The sequence below is a fragment of the Ictalurus punctatus genome, chromosome 22 (assembly GCF_001660625.3).
Source record: "Ictalurus punctatus breed USDA103 chromosome 22, Coco_2.0, whole genome shotgun sequence".
Classification (NCBI taxonomy): domain Eukaryota; kingdom Metazoa; phylum Chordata; class Actinopteri; order Siluriformes; family Ictaluridae; genus Ictalurus; species Ictalurus punctatus.
Genome location: NC_030437.2, coordinates 15,015,803 through 15,038,654, shown reverse-complemented (window position 1 = coordinate 15,038,654; position 22,852 = coordinate 15,015,803). Strand labels below are relative to the sequence as shown.

The 22,852-nt window shown below is 38.8% G+C and overlaps 1 protein-coding gene across 1 annotated transcript in view; it reads right to left on the bottom strand.

Moving 5' to 3' along the window:
* Positions 1–4,411: 4,411 nt before the first annotated feature.
* The window catches only part of nsmfb (NMDA receptor synaptonuclear signaling and neuronal migration factor b), a 49,937-nt gene continuing 31,496 nt past the window's right edge, over positions 4,412–22,852 (bottom strand). Inside the window, exons 7-15 of the mRNA XM_017451272.3 lie at positions 22,306–22,395; positions 21,412–21,539; positions 19,756–19,839; positions 19,453–19,486; positions 19,176–19,246; positions 18,988–19,067; positions 17,627–17,729; positions 11,672–11,747; positions 4,412–11,033 (exon numbers count right to left, since the gene is read on the bottom strand). Of these exons, the coding sequence (XP_017306761.1) occupies positions 10,936–11,033; positions 11,672–11,747; positions 17,627–17,729; positions 18,988–19,067; positions 19,176–19,246; positions 19,453–19,486; positions 19,756–19,839; positions 21,412–21,539; positions 22,306–22,395 (764 nt within the window). The 3' untranslated portion in view covers positions 4,412–10,935. The remainder of the gene's footprint in view (positions 11,034–11,671; positions 11,748–17,626; positions 17,730–18,987; positions 19,068–19,175; positions 19,247–19,452; positions 19,487–19,755; positions 19,840–21,411; positions 21,540–22,305; positions 22,396–22,852) is intronic.

Sequence of the window (22,852 nt, the reverse complement as noted above, 5' to 3'; positions counted from 1 at the left end):
TTGTTATGTGGCTCAGTTTTCCCAGTGGTCCCTGAAAATTGCTGGTGGTGGCTGTTTTTGTGTTTGTAGTTCGAGTCTGCTTCTTTAGCTGCCCAGTTTGAGATTGTGGATTCATCAACGTTAACCCCGTTTGCCTTGTTAACCCATTCAGTGCAATCAACATTTTAATCTATCTCAAGAAAGAGCTGCAGCTAGTTCAAACTTCCTGTAATGTTTTAGCTAGTGTCCATCCCCTTTTTGTGTATGTGCATAGCTACCCTTGAAATACAAATATGATAATTAAATTATGATTATATAGACATTGAATGAAGGACAAAGTACAAAAGTTCTGCACCTGAGTAAAAGTGGATTAAAAATAAAAGACTTGAGTTATGTACAAACATACTTGTTTTTTACTCTAATTAACTTTTTAATCAAAATCAAAAGTACTGTGATATTTTAGTTATTTAGATGATTAGTTATAGTCGGGGGCGGGGGGGCAATGGTTGGGTAATGTGTGTGACTGTGCCCTGCGATGGGTTGGCACCCCATTCAGAGTGTCCCCCACCTCATGCCCTGAGTGTGTGTGTGTGTGTGTGTGTGTGTGTGGAGGACCATAAATTAAACTACTCAATCCCAGAGAATACAGGTTTTGTTTGAGTCACCAGCAGATTGATGTATGTGCAATGTTCCAGTGCCACTCACTCACACACTCACTCACTCACTCACTCACACACACACACAATCACATACACACACACACACACTCACACTCACTCACTCACTCACACACTCACACACACACTTACTCACTCACTCACTCACTCACACACACACACACACACACACACACACACACACACACACACACACACACACACACGCACACAGCAGGATTCTGACAAAGACTTTTTGCTGACACAGACCATGTGCCCTGCTTACACTCATCCTGCACTATTCTGATTACACAACAGAACATTACATTGATGAACATCTCTGACTCATTATTTTTAATGAAGCAGGAAATCCCAAGGAGCAGCTGTTTTATCACTAACACCAATTAAATGTGCAAACTCTACATATATACCAAGAGATTCAGTTCGCAGTCCTTTGGGACCGGAGGCTGGTGTGGCTGTGAGAATAGAGAGGTGGAGAAAGAGAGAAAGAAAAATCTTACTAACTTAATGTATGCATTGTCTTCCTAAAAGCAGCATGGTGCTTTTTTCCCCTCAGAAAGGCTGGGGCCTCCATGGATCAGACTTATTTGTCCAGCACATCCCATAGATGCTCGATCAGATTGAGATCTGGGGAGTTTAAGAAAGGAGAAATATATTTGACGCAAACAACATGGAAATGTTTATATTTCGACTATTTTCTGAACTTGCAGTGGTGTCTGTCTGCTTAAAGATGTCTAAAACCTCTCGAGTTAAGTGTGATTTAATCTTACAGTGAATATCATGATTCGATCAGGTAAAATGTAACAGTAAAATGGATAAACGCCTAATTAATTCACGTTGTGAAGGGACGACGACAAGGCTTGTATTGGAAGGAAATCTTTTGGGGGCAAAAGAGAAAAATATTTCAGTTCAGGAAAACTATACTGTATGTATAAGAAAATGTCCATGGGAAGGGTTTTCCTAGACTGCCAAACATATATCTTTTTTATTTAATGGCTAATGAGGATGTTAATATTACAGTTTTTTTTTCTTTTATGATTGCTATGACAATTTTTTCAATCCTTTTAACAACTCTTAACAGAGTTAGCATAACACCCGTCTGTGTAGGCTATACAATGAACACATTTCTTGTTGCTTTGACACAAAATGCCTACAGTTAACACAAATTTAAAATGCTTGAACTTCTTTTACACACAAGCTCAACCAAGACCAAAACAATGGATCTTTACTGCCAGATTTACAAATGCGTTCACACTGTATGTCAGAACAGATAACATCATGTTCTAAACCTAACTTATAGGCTAAAGTCAAAGTGAACAGCTGTTCATAATGTGAACTGAAGCACATATATATCCACTGTATTTTATTCCATTGCTACTGAGAAACAGCTTATTGAAGTTATGCATATAGATCAATCACAGCTGATTCCCATCTAGGAAACACACTCAGGTGTTGAGGTTCGTTCAATCGCATGACCATATGGTATACAGTTAAAGACGACCTCTTTGGGCTGATCTTGTGTGGAAAAGGAACAATATAGAGCAACAAAAAGACAGTAAGAAAAATGCCTACACGAGGGAGAGGAAGACGAGTACCAGGACAAGGGAGAGGAAGACGAATACCAGGACAAGGGAGAGGAAGACGAATACCAGGACAAGGGAGAGGAAGACGAATACCAGGACAAGGGAGAGGAGTTGGACAAGGGCAAGGGTGAGGAATGCCTGGAAAAGAACAATGTAGAGAGAGAGGAGTTGGAATGTGTGGTGGCACTCAGAGAAAGGCCAGAGCTAGGGTACCTGATGAAATAAGAGCTACTATCATAGACCATGTCAAAAACCATGGGCTATCATACAGTGAGGCTGGTGAATGAGTACAACCAAATCTCAGCCGGGACACAGTGGCATCCAATATCCGGATTTTTCAAGAAACCAACAGGTAGGATATTGTATAAGGGCTCCTCCTACTGCAAAGTGTAAATACAGTCATTTTACCATGTATTACTCTACACTGACTGTATGGCAGATTAGAAGATGACTTTGTTCTTTTTTTTTATTATTCTGTGGCTTTTTCTGTTTGTATATTTTGTATTTGCACACAATAAACGGCAGCTATATTGCATATTTTGGTTATCTTGCAGTAATGTCCCGTTGCAAATAGAGTCTTTACTGCAGCAATTCTGCCTCTGTCTTCTTTTTTTCATAAACCGAACATTCTATAAAACTACTCTGAGATGGGGCATTCAATTTTTTGTACTGCATTTCTGCAGCAAAAGAAACCAAATGCATGCATTTACAACAAAACAGAACAAAAATGTAGAGAGGCTTCAAAAGAAACTGCATCTATGATCAATACAAGATACTGTCTATTGTATAAGGGCAGACCTGACACATGTAAAATAATGCAGTTTCTGTAATTCCATCTGATGTTCGTGTTTTTATGACATTGTGCTATGATTGACTAAATGTTCCTGTTGGAAGAGAGCATGTGTTGGTGTTTTTGGTAGACATAGTTTATTGTGTTAGTGTATTATTGTATTTTGAAAATTAGTGTTTGATTTTGAGCATGAAATTAATCGTTTTGCCAGTTGTGTGTTGTAGGTGTGTTAAGAGTTCAGAAAAAAATTGTTAAAAGTATTGGAAAAAATTGTCATGTAAAACCCAAATAAAGGCTTTTTTATGTTTTATACCTAGCATTAAAGGCTTTTCCTTTTTTAAATATTTTATACCTGCAAGTGATTTTGAAGGCTGTGCAATGCTTTGTACTTTTAACAGATAAAAAAGCATTTATCACGAATTCCACCTAACAGCATGCAGCATGGTTCAAACCACAACACATGCAGTTCCCTAGCTTTCTTTCATTTCACTTCATGTGTTTTTGGTTACCGTTTTACAATGCCTCTGTTTTGGTACTGTCTCCAGCCCTGTCTTGTTATTGGTCTGTGTGCACCTGTATTAAGTTTGTCTACTGATTAGTCTGCCTTTATATATCTTCATGTTCCATTGTCTCATTGCAAAGTTCATTGTAGTGTGTTTCTGAGCCTTGTTTTCCCTGTTTCCTTCATTCTCAGTTACGATTATGGAAATCCTGGTGAATGTTACCAGCCTGTACCCCCACTTGTAAAATTAACAATGCTTACTTGATTATTCCTAATATACAACACACTGGTTTTACAAATGTGTTAGTTATCTCACTTTGCTATCCTTGTATTCTATCTTCAGTGTGAGATTTGACTGAAGTCTCTTGACTGACCTGTTTTAATAATAAATGACCTTAGACCTAGTCCAATTAATAATGTTAGACTTAATAAAAAACAATTAATCATTTATTCACACTCCAGTTTGATTGGATGTACTGTGCATGGATTAATCAGACAGTTCAGCTAAGAGGTGCTACAATCAGTACTGTACCCAAGTGTGTTTATGACTCATGGATGCCCAATGGATTGCTCACTCTCAGGTTTATTACCTCAGTCCTCAGAGCTCAGTCCTTGTGTGTGCTCAATAAAGATCACTGACATATTATTACAGATAAAGAGGGAATACAGAGTGCAATGAAGAATACACATCCTGATTTAAAATGTCATTCTTATTTATCACCTTGTTATTATCATTGTTTCCACAGATAGCAGCTCAGATTTTGTATTCAAGTCTGACATTAAGCTGCGTGCATATGTTACTTCTGAATCCAATAAACCCATGTTCGGTATTTTTCCAACCAAATAGCTCCAAGGTCAAAGAAAGGAAACAAGACAGATATAGACTGCAACCTAGATTTTTACTGAAAAATCCATTTTAGAAACATTTTTAATGCTCAGTGCTGTACTGCTACAGGACAAGGTAAAACCATCCACTTCAACTGTGTAAGTACAGCGTTACAGCAAATCTGTAGAGTTTAATACAATTTCTCAAATAAATAAATAAATATACTGGACTACTAAAGATATAAACCATGAGTTAGCTAATTGTTCTCTAAAATATCAAAATTACCAGAGGAGTCACTTAGTTCAACACTGGACCATTCAAAGTGCCCTTGACTCCTCACTTTTCATCTCTCTGAGCTCACACCATACAGCTCATTCATGACGCTGTCAATCAGTCGTGATTTAATCCAATCATAATCCCTGGAGTCATTTAGAAAAGAACGATATGGCAATGGGCCAATCAAAAAGACCTTAGTCTTCATGCCTCCTGCAAACAGTTTCATTTGCGATTGGATTATTCAAGGCGCCCATAAGAAATGATTTGATATGAATCATTACAGCCCACTTTTCCGAGACGCAATCAGACGGTCAAAAGGACCTCAGTGTGACTTCTTTCCTAACCTTGAACATTAGCGTGAACTTTTTTGCTATGCACATTTCACCCCCATTTCATCACAAATAAAGCCCGACCCCTTAAAATCAGTATGCAATCATCACTGACATCAAACCTTAACTATATAAGTAACGCTTTACTTTGTAAAGTGGGTAGTGTTCGTAGAGATACAGTACACGACACCTCAATAAGCTCTCCCATACAGTAAACCTATATAGACATTTACAAAGACTTATTTCAACAGTAATACAATGTGTTTTCATAGATTTTGTTGTGGCAAGCTTGACACTTATTGGGGAAAAAATGCACTCGAAATAAATATTTATCATCAATAAGTACTCGAGTGGTTCAGTGGAGTTGACTTTGTTTGCATTAAATGTCTTTAATCAACATGTTTGTCTATTTTCACACCAGCTAACGGTTTAAACACAATGCCATTTGACTAGCTGTTGTTTATTGGTGCCAATGGGATTTAGCTCTTGCTTTATCTCTGCCTAAAGAGAGTGATGCAGCGATGCTTTAGTCCCTTAGTCAGTCCAGATTTCTCACCTCCCCATCTATACACTCTGCTCAAACAGTCCAGCTTCCAAAGTTTTAGCTTTCATGCTACTATTGATGCTAATACCATTGTGCTTTTCATCTTGGATCACTAACTAGCCAAGGCGAGTTCCTGTCATAACTCAGCACTCTGTCCCATTGCATTCTGGAACCAACATTTGAGTCTTATATTTACCGTCTCCATTATTTCTACATTGGATTTCTCATGAATGTGACACTGAACATCACTGGAAAATGATGAATGAGAACCGACCGCTATCCCTTCTGTTTGAGATAACAGAAAATTTTCTATTTAAACAACCACTTTAACTGCACTAGCAACAACGATGTCCCCCGTGACTACAGATTGGTAGACAACTGCTAACTTCTAATGACAATAATGAAAATACAGCACCAACCGACAAATTAGCACCAAAATCTCTAAGATATTTAATATATAACATGTTTAATGCGGTTCAAGGTGGAGCTTTCCTTTAAGTTAGGTTGTCATGTCACAGTCACATAATGGTGATGTGGCATTGCTTGCTAAAGGAGGTTAGTTGGAAAATTGAACACTTCGGTGTTTCCTGTACTAGGCACTTGGTTTTAATGACACTGACATTGAAAACCTGCTGCGTAACACATCATGAAAGTAACTTTAAACGTAAGCTCTTAAATTAAGGTGATGTGTACTATGACAATTCCATTATAACACAATGGCAGATGTGTGTGTGTGTGTGTGTGTGTGTGTGTGTGTGTGTGTGTGTGTGTGTGTGTGTGTGTGTGTGTGTGTGTGTGTTTTCATTGTCCCTTAAGTAAAGTGAATTTAATTTGATGATTTACATGATCTTTATGGATACCCAGTTGCAAAACCAGACACCATGATGACAGGTATGTAATGTATATTTGCTCTGATGATAAATTAGAGCATGTTGTGCCATTGCCATTATGTGACTCTGACATACCAGAAGTGCAACGAACTACAAATTGTCTTTAAGATTTAGAATAAGTCAGTCCTAAAATTGTCATACCATAATCCTATATCAACAACAAAATCTAAGTCACATGACAAAGCTGTTATGACTTGACATCAATATTGAAAAAGCCTTGTTTTTTTTCAACTGAGGAAATAAGACTTTACAAACATTTATGTATGTTAATATAATTTCTCATGAAAAGCTTATGCAGGTGTTCTGTAGCCCTATGAACACTACCCTGTTACCACTATGTATCAATAACATATTCATAAAGTTAATTTATAATACCTTCTAAAGTTAAATCTCACAATCACCAAAGGACATTTCTGAACAATAAATAGTGTCCTTAGTGTAATGTTACATTAATTAATGCAATGCGTCTACAATGACAGTTACTTCTGTTTTCTGTTAAGCATTTTTGTCCTGAGTCTGATCCTAAACATGTTTCTCACACACTCTATTGTAAAACCGGTGTCAGTGATTGATTAAACAATAGTCTGAGATACACATGAAAACATATTACACATACATATTGTTCTACAGTTAATGTCACGATGTCTATTGCTACGAAATATAGCCGTGAATTCGACGACAAATTAGTCATGCAGGTTTAAAACTTCCTCTGGGCTCAGAGTTCAGTCAGAAAGCTGGTGGAGGTGATGAACTTCATGACGCAGAAATAACTTCCAGCATTTAACGATCCGTTAAATCTCATGAACTCCGTGTAATATCACACTCCAGCTCTAGGTGAGGCATGTGTGTAAGTCACAGTCACAGAGTGTCCTGTCCGAGAGATTAGCGCCCAACACCCAGATGGTTCTACGTCTCTTGCTGAGTCCTTATGGCTCCGAGCCCAGGCCTCCAACGAGCTGATTAAGGTCAGTGCTATTGTTCATGTTGACCTGCATATCCTTGGCTCTTACATACAAGGAAATATCAGGAATGCAACCAAGTAGCAGAAGAAAAACAAATTGCACAGTGCTGGAAAAATAAAAAATGCTATACATGAGTCAATGAGCTAGCAGATTAAATGTAGTCCTCTTATTACAGGATTGACCAAAATTACCAAAGCACACCAAATACACAGGTGGGTATTATTACAGATTATACCACAGCATTGTTGAATTCTCGAACCTGATTGGTCAGAAGGTTTTCATTTAATTTATATTAATGTGCTCGTTCTAATGTGTTTTTTGTTTTTCTATACTATCACAGACACTCCACTCCACAAATGTATTAAAAACATGTCTGTTTTCTGTTTAAAATTTAAGGAAGGAGTCTCCAGTGTCAGTGCTTTGTAACAGTCAGAGATAAAGCTGGAGCTAAGCTTTTAAACAGAGGGAAGTGTTCAGGAAGGATCTTATTAACTTAAAGAGAGAATAAAACAGGATTATAGGAACTAACTTGTTTTTGGATGTTCCACAACATTAAATGTAAATAGAAATTGATAAAACACACAACACTGGAGAATTGCTGTGGTACATGAGGAATAAAACACTTTGAAACATGCGATTATTGGAAAACAATCAACTTCAGGGTGGTAACAATAGCTCTGTTTCGTGGCAGGTGTCACTAAGCCATTGATTATTTTCCTATAACTGCACAGCCTGTCATATTTTATTTATGTTATTACTTATGTTTAGCTTGTGTGCATACAGAAGCAAACAGTGATGTGTCCACATAAAACAAACCACCAATCTTGCTGCTATAATTAACGAAAAAAGGTGAAAAACTTTAAATCGTGATCTAAAAACTATCACAGTAACAGTTGGTTGGTAATGCTTATGATCATAAAAGAAGTATTGCGAAGAATTGCATGCTTTGACCTTATGTTATGAACAAGCATCAGTTCAGGTCCTTCCCTCTGACATTACATTGATGTACAGTGCCCTCTACTAATATTGGCACCCTTAGTAAATATGAGCAAAGAAGGCTGTAAAAATTTGTCTCAAGCGTCTTCAGTTTGCCAGACACTACCGGAACTTCAAATGGGATCGGGTTCTATGGTCTATGGCTTTTTGGCAATAAACACCAGAGGTGGTTTTGGTGCACACAGAAAGGTAGCCATATGGAAAAGTACCTCATGCCAACGGTTAAATATGATGGTGGATCTTTAATGTTTTGGGAATGTTTTTCTGCCAGGGGACCTGGACATTTTGTTAGGATACATGGCATCATGGACTCTATCAAATATCAACAGATATTAAATGAAAACCTGACTGTCTCTGCCAGAAAGCTTAAAATGGGCCGTGGTTGGATCTTCCAGCAGGACAATGATCCAAAACATGCATCAAAATCAACACAAAAATGGTTTACTGTCCTACCATTGCCATCCCAGTCCCCTGACTTAAAACCAATAGAAAATCAGTGGGGTGAACTAAAGAGGAGAGTCCACCAGTGTGGACCTCGAAATTTAAAGGATCTGGAGAGATTCTGTATGGAGGAACGATCTCAGATCCCTCGCCATGTATTCTCCAACCTCATCAGCATTATAGGAGAAGACTCAGAGCTGTTACCTTGGCAAAGGGAGGTAGCACATAGTATTAACAAAAAGGGTGCCAATAATTGTCGCACTCCTATATTTAACAAAGATAATTTTTGGATAAACCTGTGTTTTGTTTGCAATTATTTGATATCCATGAGAGCAGAGTATTTTTGTGAATTTTATGTTCAAAAGGTTAAACAATAAAGACAATAAAGTCTTTCACAGCCTTCTTTGTTCATATTTACCAAGGGTGCCAATATTAGTGGAGGGCACTATAGGTCTACATTAACAAAGGATCAATACACATCTGAACAAGAAGAAATGTACACATGTAGACGTGTGAGAAGTTTTACAACAATATCGGTGCAAACTTACTCAACAGTCTGGATGAATTTCAGCTTTAAAATACACCTCAATAATCACAAAAAAATGAGACAGTTGTAACTAATATTAACATCTGTCTGGGTATGTGCCTATATTACATTTCTTATCACTTAAATCACCTAAGTTTTTATCATGTTATAGGATATTATCACAATATTGTATTGGCCAGCATTTTAACAGTTAAACTTTTCATTTTCAAAAACTTGAATTAGAGAACTACAGCAACAAATTTCTCAAGGTTTCTTAAATTTCTAATTAAACACTTGTCCAATGAGCCAAATCATTGTCTCAGAAGATCCATGCAGTGGCCATTTAGAATCAAAGTAAACAAACAAAAAATCTAGCAAATTTTTAGCCTTATTTTTTATATTTGGAAAAATAATATTGTTACAAGTTGATACAAAAGTTTACTTTTTTTTTTTTTTCTTCAGTGTGTGAACCTGATCCCAGTATAAATTCAAGGGGAATATTTAATTTAGCTTGACCTCATGCAAATAAAATTTGTAAGAAAAGATGAAAAATACTAATTCTATCCTTTAAGCATTGCAACTTTACATATCTGATTTGTTTTGAATTTGCAAGTTTGAGACCATGCTGGACCGAATGCTGCGCTGTCCCCAGTAACAATATTGTTGAATATCGTGATATAACATATAACTAAGTTTTTGGCACATACCTACATCTGACAAAGACAACGGTTTAAATCTGGCAACAAGTTTATTCAAGCATTCATGTTAGATGCCTGAAAATCTCCACTACGAAATCTAACTTCTAACTCTATGGAAATCTAGCACACACACACACACACACACACACACACACACACTAGAAATTCTACATTATATTTTGTCTGACCTCTTGTTTCCGCAACTCCCATTACTCCTGTTATTATTTCTGAATCATTGCTGTCTACTAGCCTGTTTTCTTTTGGAGTGCAGAAAAAGGTCAGGGAGGTTACTTGATAAAACCTGAGTTCTCCTCCAGAAAAAAAAACAGGCCATATGTCAGAAAATATCAATGCTCTGAATAAGTAAGGAATACTATGATGAATTTCCCAACTACAGTACTATATGGAGTCCTGTGAGATTAGTAAAATGTTTATTTTACTGTCTCTACCTGATAAAGAACATATAAGTACCTAGTTTCTAAAGAAGACTGAATCAGAAAGACCGGAAATGGTCCCTGTTGGTTCATTACAACACAGCTACTCAATAATAAATGTGGCTATGTTAGCTTCATCTCCAGGGACGTCCATTTAAAAAAAAATCTACTTCTCTTAAAACACATCCTTAAGATCAATATGAACCTACCATCCATCACCATTACCAATTACATCTCTCATTCGTAGGTGAGAGTTCAAAAGGTCTGGGTTTACAAATGCCACCTTATAGGAATGGCTGAATCTCCTGCCTTCAGCCGCATGTCAGAGCGAACTATTCAAACAGCCGTCTTCATGCTTCCTCATCACGTTCCTCCAGCTCAGAGCATTCACACTGAGGCTCTAGAGGGGAACACAGCCAGGGTAGGGCCCTAAATGGAGCTACGCGCCTCTCTTAGGCACTCTAAAGAGAAAGGACGAGACGTCACAAAAGGTCGTCGTAGTCGAGGAGTTTGGAGTGCTGCCGGCTCTTCCACAGTCGGAACAGACGGAAGTCAAAGTACATCTCGATCATCTCCTTCCCTACAGCAGCAGGAGAAAGAACATTTTCACTTGCTGAGATTCAAGACACAGAAAATATCCACCGTGTGAAATATTACCTAGCTGGTTTATGGCATTACATTGTAGAGTTTAAATACTTGTTTAAAACATGGCTAATTAGCTACAGCAGTGGGACATCTGATCAAGCTGTGCATGAAGCCATAGGAGACAAATAAAATAGAGACAAAACAAATGAGGAAAAGAAGGAGGGTTAGATGTAGGGAGCGCAGGAGGAAGCTCTCCTGGGTCTAATGAGGAGAACAAGTCTGTAGGGGAAGATAATGAGAGTTTAACTGCAATGTAATTAACAACCAATCAATAATCGTGGATAAAAAGATAAGCATGAGTTCAAGTCAGGGTTGTGCAAATATTCATGTATGCTGACCTCCTGCAGTGAATGCAAGTATGATTTATGCGTGTGATTCTGCTTGCCTTTCTGCCAATGTGTGATGGAAGAGCATCATTTACTGTCCCACAGCATGACTGAGTAGAGATATTGGAAACATGCTAAACAGGCCACATGACTGAGCACCACATCATGGTTTTTTTTGTTTGTTTTTTATGAACCTGTAATTCCAAGTGTGTTTATTGTGCAAGTGTGAGAGTGTGAGTGTACTCACCTTGCGCAGAGAGTTCCAGAGGACTCTTAAACTCCACAACATATGGTCTCATCAGCCTCTTGAGGTTCTGCACAAGCTGAAACAACAACAAAGTGGTTTTCACTCCAATGTCATGCACAACAAAACAGCAAATCAGCATGCAAATTTAAAGGAACGAAGCTTTTCAACGAGTACATTATGTCTAAATTACAAACAGCTGAATTTTTTTTTCCCAGACAGCATTAGATGAAACCTACAGAAGAACGTGATGGTTATCAGTGTTGTTGGGAGCCTGAGGGAAGCGGAGGCGGTATGTGTGTCACGGAGCAGAAGGAGTGAAATTACAAGGAACAGTAGAGTGCTAAGCTGCCGGTTTTAGTGAGGATTATGATTGACCTTTGTTGGAAGGGGCTCTGATGTAACATCTGTGAGAACCCATTCTCTCTGGATCACGTTATTTCTCTAAACCCATGTCTCAAATGGAGCACTCATGGTTTAACAGTCTTGCTTTTCATGTGTGGTCTGCAAGGCTGTATGGTTTCCTATTTTGAGGTCCATCTACGTGTATAAGGAATAAACACAGTGGGGAATGCTGTTATTGGAAGATGGAGTGGTGTGATACCACCCTGAAGTTGATTATTCTCCCTTAACAGTACATCCCAAAGTCACCCTTGTAACACAGTAAGTTTCCAACACTAACCATTTTTCATTTATTAAATAATGTAATCCCTGCTGGAAAAAAAATAGAATCGAAACACTCATAGAATTTGTAATAGCTATAATGGGAACTGTATTGGTTTTAATGGAAACTGTAGTGCTCCCTGTGGGTCTCTACTAATAATATGTTGCCTTCTATTGGTGGCATATTATGTCTAGTGGATACCATTAAGGACAAATAATAGTAATGGTAATGGTTTGAATGGTTAGCTGAAAACCATTCGAATTACTGTGATGGTTTCTATTGTTTTTTTTGTTGTTGTTGTTGTTGTTGTTGTTTTTTTACAGCAGGGATACATTTTATCAGTTCATAGTTATATTTAATGTTGTGATATATCCATGAAATTAGTTAGTTCCTGTTATCACTAACGCTATACAAATAAGAAACTGTTGTTCCTTCACCAACCTGTGTTTTTCTCTCTAATCAAGGTAATAAGACAAATGATGCACATTCAAGATCTTGCTGTTTCAGAAACTTACAGTTTCAGCTTTACTTCAGACTGTTACAAAAGCACTGAAACTGGAGACTCCTTCCAAAAATGCCTCCTCTCAGAAAACTACTACACAATGATTTTTTTTAGCAGTGTATGTTGTTACTATATTAAAATTATCATATTAATGCCAACCATACAGCTCACCTAATGTTAGATCTGCTGTTACAGAAAATAATCAACACCTTCTAACTAATCTAAATCAATTCCACAGCACTGTATTAAACAAGCCATTAATGTATCCTTTAGCAAAATGTGCATGGTGTGGACTCAACAGAAGTTTCTTGTCCAAAACCCCTGGTGAAAATGTGGATATTTTCATTAATTTAATTGCAGTTTGCAACTTAAGACATGCGGGAAATCTAATATCAAACTGTACTATTAATTTGCTTTAAATCACTGCTCAGTGCAAAAGTCAGTTCATAAATCCTGACTGATTTTACAGTTCAAAGTAAACAGGACACTTTTAAGAACTGTCTATCAGTGCCATCTATCAATGCGTAAGGAATACTACGAAGAATTTCTCTACAGTACCGGATGAATTCCTGTACGTTTATAAAGATGATGTGTCTATTCTGCGCTCTCTTGATGACTTGTTAATAAAGGATGACCTAAATTCATCTACACCCTACATCATTTGATACAGAGTTAGTTAATAGGCTATAAGTATTGTTTAACACCATGGTCCAACATCCATATTTATTAATGTGCGATTTCTCTTTCGGTGAAGGTTCGGATAAATTGACTCATTCATCCTAAGATGGAAAATGTCACCCATCATAACACAAGCATTCGAGTGAATTATGACACACCGAGGTAATAACAACATCTGTTGTCCCAAATGATCAGTTTTCACACCTGAAGACTCTTGATGTCTTCAGAGTACAGACTGGGAAGAGGATCGTGGGGCTTAGAGTGCCATCTCATGCATACCTTTTCTGGTCTCAAGTCATTTTTCTTTCCCTCTGTGAATGCTGGCTCTACCATTCTGTCTATTTTTCTCTTGCACATCAATCACTTGAGCCACAGCCAGGCTAATCAATCACCCTGTATAAGGGCAGATGAGTTGAAATCGATCACACCAAAGGAACAACACCAAAGGACATCGCCAAATGGTGGTCCAAGTTCTAAATGCAGACCCAGCAATGTATTTTAGTGGACCAACTCAATAGTTGAAAAAATACTGTAGCAGGGTCAAAAGTGCTGTATATCGTTCACTATCGTTCACTTACTGACTCTAATATGAAACAGTAGCAGATCCTCTGTTGCATTTAAGTAAATTATTTAGCTGAGCAGGCTTTTCATTTTATTTACCCTCTCGTATGATTAGCAAACTGACAACATGACTTGTGTAAAAAAAAAAAATTGATGAGGAAAAGAAGATGGGACAGAGAAGTATGCATTTACTCTCCCTGCATTAAATAATAGATGTATCTTGTCTCTTCATGACACTAGACAAAAGCTGTACAGTGAAGCCACTCTAAAAAAAACTAAATAAATCCACTTCGAAAAGTCTTATTTTTAGCTATAAATAAAAAATGTAATGATTATAGATGAAAAGATAAAGCAATTGTTGTTAATATTCAGTAATGTTAGTCACTTATCCAGATCTTTTTACCCAGACCTTGTATCTGGTTCTTGGCCTATCTTCATAACCTTCCTCGAGCTGATCTAGACAAAACATAGCAATAACTACAAAAGTACCAATAGCAACTAGAGTAATATCCTAAACAATAACAATGATCCCAGACACAACAAAAAAAGAAATATTGCCACAACAGCAGCCAGAATTATACAACCTCAGAACTCAGGCTGTCACTTCGATCAATGTACTCAGTAAAGAAAGCCCTCTAGAAAGAAATATAATATACCTTTCTCCTAAAACCTTATTAAAGTCTTCCTGTAATAATAATACTAATAAAAAATTATTCACAAGACAAATGCATCCATGCTTTTAGCTTGGCCTTGAATAAATGCCCTGAGACTGCATTCTAAGAATACATTACTCTTATGTGAGACAAGCATCTACCGTTCTCTAGAGAACACAAAGTTGCGTCAAGCAAGCGTGTGGCATGGAGCAATGAAGTGCTGCAGACATGTAGATGAAGCAGGGCATGTATTTATAGGAAGATGACTAAAGTTTCCAGCTGCCCCCCTCCGCTGCTGAAGAACTGCAGTAGTCCAGGTGGGAGCGTTGGGGCAGAAAATCTTTATAAGTAGCAAAAAAAAGAGAAAAAAAACAAGAAATGGCCATGTTTCTTTCCCCATGTAGAGATTTCAGGAGGAATATAAGTGCAGAGGTACATATGATAGTAAAAAGTGTGTGTACCATGTGAGTACAGAGCTACATTAAAACACTCCATTCTGATGTTCGATAATATCCATCATCTGGAGAAAACACAGCTTAGTGACAGAGGTATCAATGAACTAACTAAAATGGGATAAGCTCCCATATTTCAAATATTTCAAATCAATATAAGGTTTCAATTATGGCATCTATATCAGATAATTTGCTGTTAGTAAATGTCTTAAGACTGTTTATTTCAGACTATTGTGGAACAAAGTGCAACGGCTCTACCAATCCATCTATCCATTTTGTGTAATGCTTATCCTATACAGGGTCATATGAAACCTGGAGCCTATCCCAGGGGACACCCTGGATGGGGTGCCAACCTATCGCAGGACACAATCGCACGTGCACACACCCATTCACACACTATGGACAATTTAGAGATGCCAATCTCTAAATGCCTGTATTTGCCCTAGGGGAGGAAACCGGAGTACCCCGAGGAAACCCCAAATCACGGGGAGAATGTGCAAACTCTGCACGCCCAGGACACTGGCGGGAATTAAACCCCCAACCCTGGAGGTGCGAGGTAAATGTGCTAACAACTAAGCCACCCTGCCCCAACACCCCCTACACAGCACCACCAATGGTTTTAAGTAAAGAATGGTATGAAGAAGTGAATCTAGGGCTGATTTCTTTCTAGCCCAGACTGTCGTCAGTGACAATCATGTCAGGTGGTTACCTGACAAATCCATAACACATCATCATCCTATGAAGGGGAAACTAAAATTAGATAGACTAAACACACACTGTCCAATCAAAGTACAAATCACACAAAATGACAGATGAGAGAAATATAAGTTTAGCGTTATCAACATATTTGATATTTGGAGGAAACACAGCATGAACCCAGTAGAGCATTGCTCATAAAAATAATTGATATAATGGCTTGCTCAGACATAATCGTTTCATTGGTTATTGCTAATTTGGTTGGTCCTTGGACAATGTTTGTCCTGTTTTCTCCCAATTGCTGTTTTCATGATCAGAAAAAGTACATGAAGTGCTGCAACAGGGACTGGGAAATCTGCCAGCCCAAAATGGTGCATAAGTTATTGCTTTCCAAAACTTAAGCTTAAGGCTTAATGTCCTGTCCCATTTCTAACAACCTGATTTTGTTACCCCACTTTAATATAAATAGACTATTCATACCCAACAACTCACTAAATACAACAGATTACAATATAATACAGAACAATAGAAATGTTGAACAAAATTAAGTAAATATCCTCTTTGTCAAGCTTATAGCCATCGCAAAGACAGTGTATTAGCCATTGTAAATACCCACATTAAGGAATTAACAAGTACACGTTGTGTACAAAGTGCTGTACATTCTTTGTAGGAGCTGATTTGATTCTCTAATCCTTTAGACAATTATAGAGCTTCTATTATTTGCCAAGTTACCATCTGTGAGGATAAAGAATATATTAACGGCACAATCTTTTTATCCTTTTGCCTAAGGTAACCTGTAAGTGTAAAATACATTACCAAATCAAAAATACAACAGCAAATTCAGAAACATAGACAGCTATGTTGCTATACCGAAGGTGGAGCAGGCACTTGAGAGCTACTTCTCTCCATCGATGGCAGCAAAATCGGGGGGCCGGCTTTGCCATCCAGGCCGTGTAAGACAACCTCAGTGTTGGTTGGCGAAGCCTATGCAGCAGTGGGTCTTTTTTGTGGGTCTCGGCATACAATAGCAGTGTTGCAGGCCTACTAGGCAGACCTGCTGAATTGTGAGGGAGGCACAGTAGGCAAGTGTGGCAGCCTTCAGAAATCCAGGGGGACTGGGCGACCACAGTCACAGCATGCTAGAAGGCCTGATTGAAAAATGACAATCAGTGCTGAAAAGGCCGCGGAGGGAGGTATCAGAGGACGAGAGGTTGTTAGGGCAGTATTACTATAGGGCTCCCCTAGTCGATGTCGTCCCAAGTTTTCAGTTTTCTCTGGTCAGCGATTTGCTCTTGTATTTTCTTTTTGTTGCGTTTTTGGTTTATTAATGTGCCATATTTTTATGTTTGCGTTGTGATAATGCTAAAACCTTAATAGCTACCTAATGAACTAGCAGCTCAACCTGAAGCTTTGGTAATCAGACGCAACTGTGCATCAGTGTATGCTCGTGTGTGTTTGTGTGTATCCTTGTGGGGAAAGTAATATAAAAAAGAGTAAGACAGAGATACACGTATAGAGCAAGAACATGAAGTGCAGAGATGGGAAGGTCAGTGGTGACAGAGTGACTCTATCAATCACACTGTGTCAGTGTCTTACACACATCTTTCACACACCTCCACCTCTCACTCACTAGAGCTTATATAACAGTCCCAGTATACACGTGTGATTTGTGCCTATAGACTTCATGCACACTTAAGTGCAGTATAAACTGACGAGTGCAACTCATTTACAGATGAATAATAGATGCTGTACCTTCTCTCCATTGGCATTGCCCAACACATAACAGCCCATAATATGAATGAGATTGGGCTCAGGATTCAGCAAACTCATAAGCCGAGCCAGTTTCCTCCAGAACCTGCACACACAGAGATAAATCCAGAATTAGGCAACATGATTTAAAAACCTGAAAGATTATCTTACAATAGGTGTAATATCAGACTGCAGTTGAACTTAATAATCCATGCATTGTATCTTATTATTTTATAAGTAAGGAATAAAACAGGATGGGTCATGTTCTTATAGGACAATAATTAGACGGGGCCGTGTGATGCGGCCCAGCATGAAAACGCTGAAATGTTTTATTCCTCTTATACCACAGCAATTTGTTAGTGATTACACATTTTTAGTTGATGAATGACAACATTGCATTGTTTTATCCATTGACAATATAGTTATGTTTGATGTTTATGGTTTGGAATGTGTGCAAAACAAATTTATGCTGCAATCCATTGTACTCAGACTCTGGGAAAAGTGGCAAAGTGCAATGGAATGGTCATGCAACTAGGAATTCCCAGTCAGGAACTCAGGCAACATCCACCTTGCCCAAGTTCTCTGACATAAACACGTCACAACAATACATCGGCGCACAGCTAACACTAAACATAGTTCCCTTCGCATTATTTTATACTTGATACAACTTGATTTTACTTGGTCTGTAGCGTTTGTGTTGTTGTTTTAATAGCTTTGCAAGTTTAGATTTGTAACTTCATTCTGTTGATTTCAACCAAATTTTACTAACACAATAACTAAAACCATCCACTTTCCTACACATCGCTTGTCCTACACAGGGTCGTGGGGGAGCCTCAGGGCACAGGATGGGGGACATCCTAGAGGGGGTACCAACCCATCTCAGGGCACAAACACACACTACAGGCAATCAGCCTACAATGCATGTCTTTGGACTGGAGGAGGAAACCAGAGTATCAGGAGGAATCCCAATGAATTCACCGTAATCAATTGTGATACACTGTAAGCTATACTAACTTTGTTTTTTTTTTAGTTCTTTTAGTGCATTCGCATCACGTCTTAATTATGGTAATTATGAGATGACAGCTCTTCTACTCAGCACTGTTCATCTCCTTACATTTAGAAAAAAATATTTAGAAAATTTCCATAGACATAATAAGAGTTCAGTCCTGTTCAGTACTTTAACTGCGGAAGCCGCTGACATTTTTGAGTTGGAGTTTGTCTGTTACACTGTCATAGTCCGAGCATTTAGAAAATTCACAGCTCCTACATGGTAATTAATTTTAAGGTTGATATGATGTGATGTCTGTCTGTCTGTCTGTCAATCTGTCTGTCTGTTTGTCTTTCTGTTGGGGAGTGGGACTCACTGAATCATGTCTTCCTCCTTCTCCACTTTAGCAAACGTGGCCACTTTGTTCTTCAGGAGATACAGGTGCCCAGGTCCTCCCTAACAATTTATAGAGCAGTGTTCTAGTTAGGCACAATATACATACACACACACACTTAATCATTAATTTATAACACACACAAACACACAACTACACAGACTTCTCACCTGACAGAAGATAAGCATGTTCCAGATTTTACAGCCTTTTCTGTAGGCGGTGAGTTTCTTTTCAATCTCCTCTGGGTGTACAAGAAGTGAGATGAGGACAGAGAAAAACAGAAACGGAGAGGCAATGCAACGCAGAAAATATAGCAAAGACAAAGAGAAAAAGAGGGAATAAGAGAGAGATAGAGACATATAGAATCATTTAGTCAACAAGAGGTAATAATCAGCGCTCATAGTAGAGAAGAGAGCTGATAAATGGGTCACAATTATTAACACTCACCCAGTATATCATCAAAAGTCGCATGCTCGTGGTCCTACACAAACAAACACAAGAGCATTTCAGACAAGAACATTACCACTTAAATCCTGAAGGATAATAATGTACAATTTATTCAAAAAGACAGAATAATCCTCTTCTCACTAGTTATAGCAGCCTTGCAAACACATCATTTACATTACTAACAGACCCTAAAAGCATGGACAAGCATCAGACCACCACGGCATTAGCATTACCAAGCATCTTTCATAACCAGCCAGACAAAAGGCGCTTTGATCTGTATGAATAATGTAGTGAAAGACTCACGTAGAGGATGGGGATGATGGACGGGTCGTTCCTGCGTATGATGTTGGGCACATACTCCGCCTTGGGAACCTTGGATGAAATCAGCTACAAAAAAATCCACACACAAACAAAACAAAACATGACAGCGAATACAAGATCAATCAGTGGAATTGGCTGTAGGCAATCATGCTAAAGGTGCTTGTGTTGAAAGGAAAATGGCCAACCAAGTAAGGCATCTAGAAAATGGCCAAGCAAGTAAGGCATTCTAAATCTAGCATTTAGAAGATATATGTATTCACATTTTACAGTCTCTCTCTTCCACCAATAAAGATCAGCAATTTTGATGACATCATTCTGTACTTCAGCTTCTCATCAGATTTTCTGTCCAATCAAATGCTCTCTAGAATCTGAAGTGTCCCCCCCCCCAACATTATAAAAATCCATGGCAGTAACTGTCAAGTGCGGCTTAGCCAGAGATGTGAGGTAAGCTAAACGCTATTGGCTATTTGAAAAGAGCGAGGAGCCACTCGATATGTCCCGCCCACATCGAGTAACACTGTGCGTTTAAAGACACTTCACGGGGACTTCAAAAGAGAACTCTTTCCTGAAACACATTAGAAATTGAAATATGTCTGATGTGTTTAGTGAGTCTCATGCTTATGTGTTGGTTGGTGCTGTATTTTTATTATTCCTGTCAGAAGTTAGAGGTCATCTGCCACACTGACATCACAGGGGAAGAGTAGCGCAGTTATTAATTTCCACTATCTCAAACAGAAGGGATAGCAGCCAGGATATCCTGAGCAAGTCCTAAAGACATTGGCTGATTCCATCTGTGCTGCAATTCAGACTAGTAAACATCAGCAGCCTGCAAAGAAAGCCATCGCCTTCGTCAGGGCAGGGGAGGTGCCAAAACCCCAAACAATGCACCAGAGTGGGGTTACAGGCTACCGCACGGGACTGGTACCTGCAGGTCAACATAGGGAGCCAGCTCAGATTTGCCGGAATCCATCACGATCACCAGTCGACCAGATATGGTTTTAATTTCGGAGTCAACCATGCAAGTGGTGCTTTTAGAACTCCCTGCTACCTGGGAAGACAGGTTAGAGGAAGCAAATGACCAGAAGAGAGCAAAATATCAGATCAGATCTTGTATCAGAATGCTGGAGACTGCGGAAAATCCTTGGAGTAAGAGGGGTGCAGAGCACAAAAGCCACGAAAAACATCCTGGAGGCCGCTGAAAAAAATTTAAAGGCCTCTTGGTGGCTGTGGCTCCAGAGAGAGGACCCATGGTGTAGTACGCTACTTGGACACAAGCCTCCGGGTCACGCAGGAGAGGGTGTCTGATGAGCAAAGCCCTGAAACACCCTGTAGCCCTGGGTTCATCACTGAAGATGTGTCCAAGTTGCACTACAAGGTGTATTACAGAATGATTTAAGTGTCTATTGAATTAAAGCGCTGGCTTTAAAGGCGTTTAAAAGCCATTCATTTTACCTTCTAGACACCAGTACAGAGAATTTAAACACTTGTTGAGTCAAGCTGAACTATACTTGTGGGTCAAATGGCTGAAGTACAGTATGACTCCAATTTGTGCATGTAGACCCACTTAGATTGAGTAAGTTAGATGTCTCTACATTATGTGAGTGTGCGTGAATGAGTGTGATTTGACAATGTGCTCACAATGATTTTGGGTGGAATGAAGTCGTCGCCTTCACAGGCCAGCCGCTCCAGCTCTTTCTCCTCCTCCCAATCCACATCATCATACTCTCCCTCATCCAGAGTGCCTGAGGACGTCTGCAGATCTCCACCTGAGACAGAGGACCAGAGAAAGCGAGACACAGAGACACAGACAGACACAGATAGAGACAGATAGATTGGAAATAAAGAAAAGAAACTGTAGTCTGTGATTTTCTGCTGATTAAAGTAGCAGTTTGCAATTTCTGGAGCCTTTTGCTGCCTGTGAAGATAACAACAATTACGACAAAAACAATGATAAGACAACTCCATTGCTCTGTTAAAACTATGCATGCTACATATATGGGGGAGGAGCTCATTTCCAGCCCAGAAAACTGGAATTTGTACAAGATTGTAAATCAAACCCCGAAATGAAGAAACTAGCCAAATTTATTGCAAGGCAAGTTTATGTTTTATAAAATATAATATTACACAATTATTATATGTATAATTCAAAACTTTTAAACATTACAAACTGCACCTTTAAGCAAAAAATAAAATTATGAAAAATTCAGGAAGATAAACACCAGATTGATCACTCGTGTCCTATATAATATAGAACACACAGACAGATGGAGTATGTAGATGACATATGAAATTACATGCACATAAACTCTCTCTCTCTCTTGCACACACACACACACACACACACACACACACACACATACACATAGAAGTGGTAACAGAGACAGGAGCTGTGATAGCGAGGTGACACACACACACACACGGCCTGCTACAGGAGTTTGTGCATGAAAACAGAAAGTGTTTGTGTACACACGCTCCTGCACATTTAAATTTTTTATTGCTGGTGTGTGTGTAGGTGAGTGTGTGCACACTCACTGTCTCTGGAGTCGTGGAGCGAGTCTGGCTTGATGGGTGTAGGGTCACTCCAGGAGCGGCTGAAGCTCTTCGCTTTGCGTTCGGCGAATGCTAATAATGGAGCGGAGGAGGACAGCATCACACACTGCCATTCACAGCACACACACACACACACACACACACTCACAACCACACACACATCACACTCATCTGGCAGGATCCCGCTGTTGTTGGTACAACTGCGAGAGTGATGCGCCCTGATAGGACTTCCTATCAAGCTGTCAAGCTTTTCAGATGGCTGCTTGGAATTTACATCCAAACACTTAGGAACTGTTAAACAACAAAAAGCTCTATTTTCGTGCAGGTGCAAGTGTGGCTTAGTGAAATACCAGCAGAGTTTTTACCCTCTGTCAGGTTAGTAATTTCCAAACCCAAATTGGTGCAAGGAGTTTTGATTAAAAAAAAAAAACTAACAGGAAACGCAAACGCAAGGCGAAACAGTATTTTTTTTTTTTTTAGACTTTTTATTTTAACACAGTCATCAATCCTAAAGAATTTCCCATGCCAG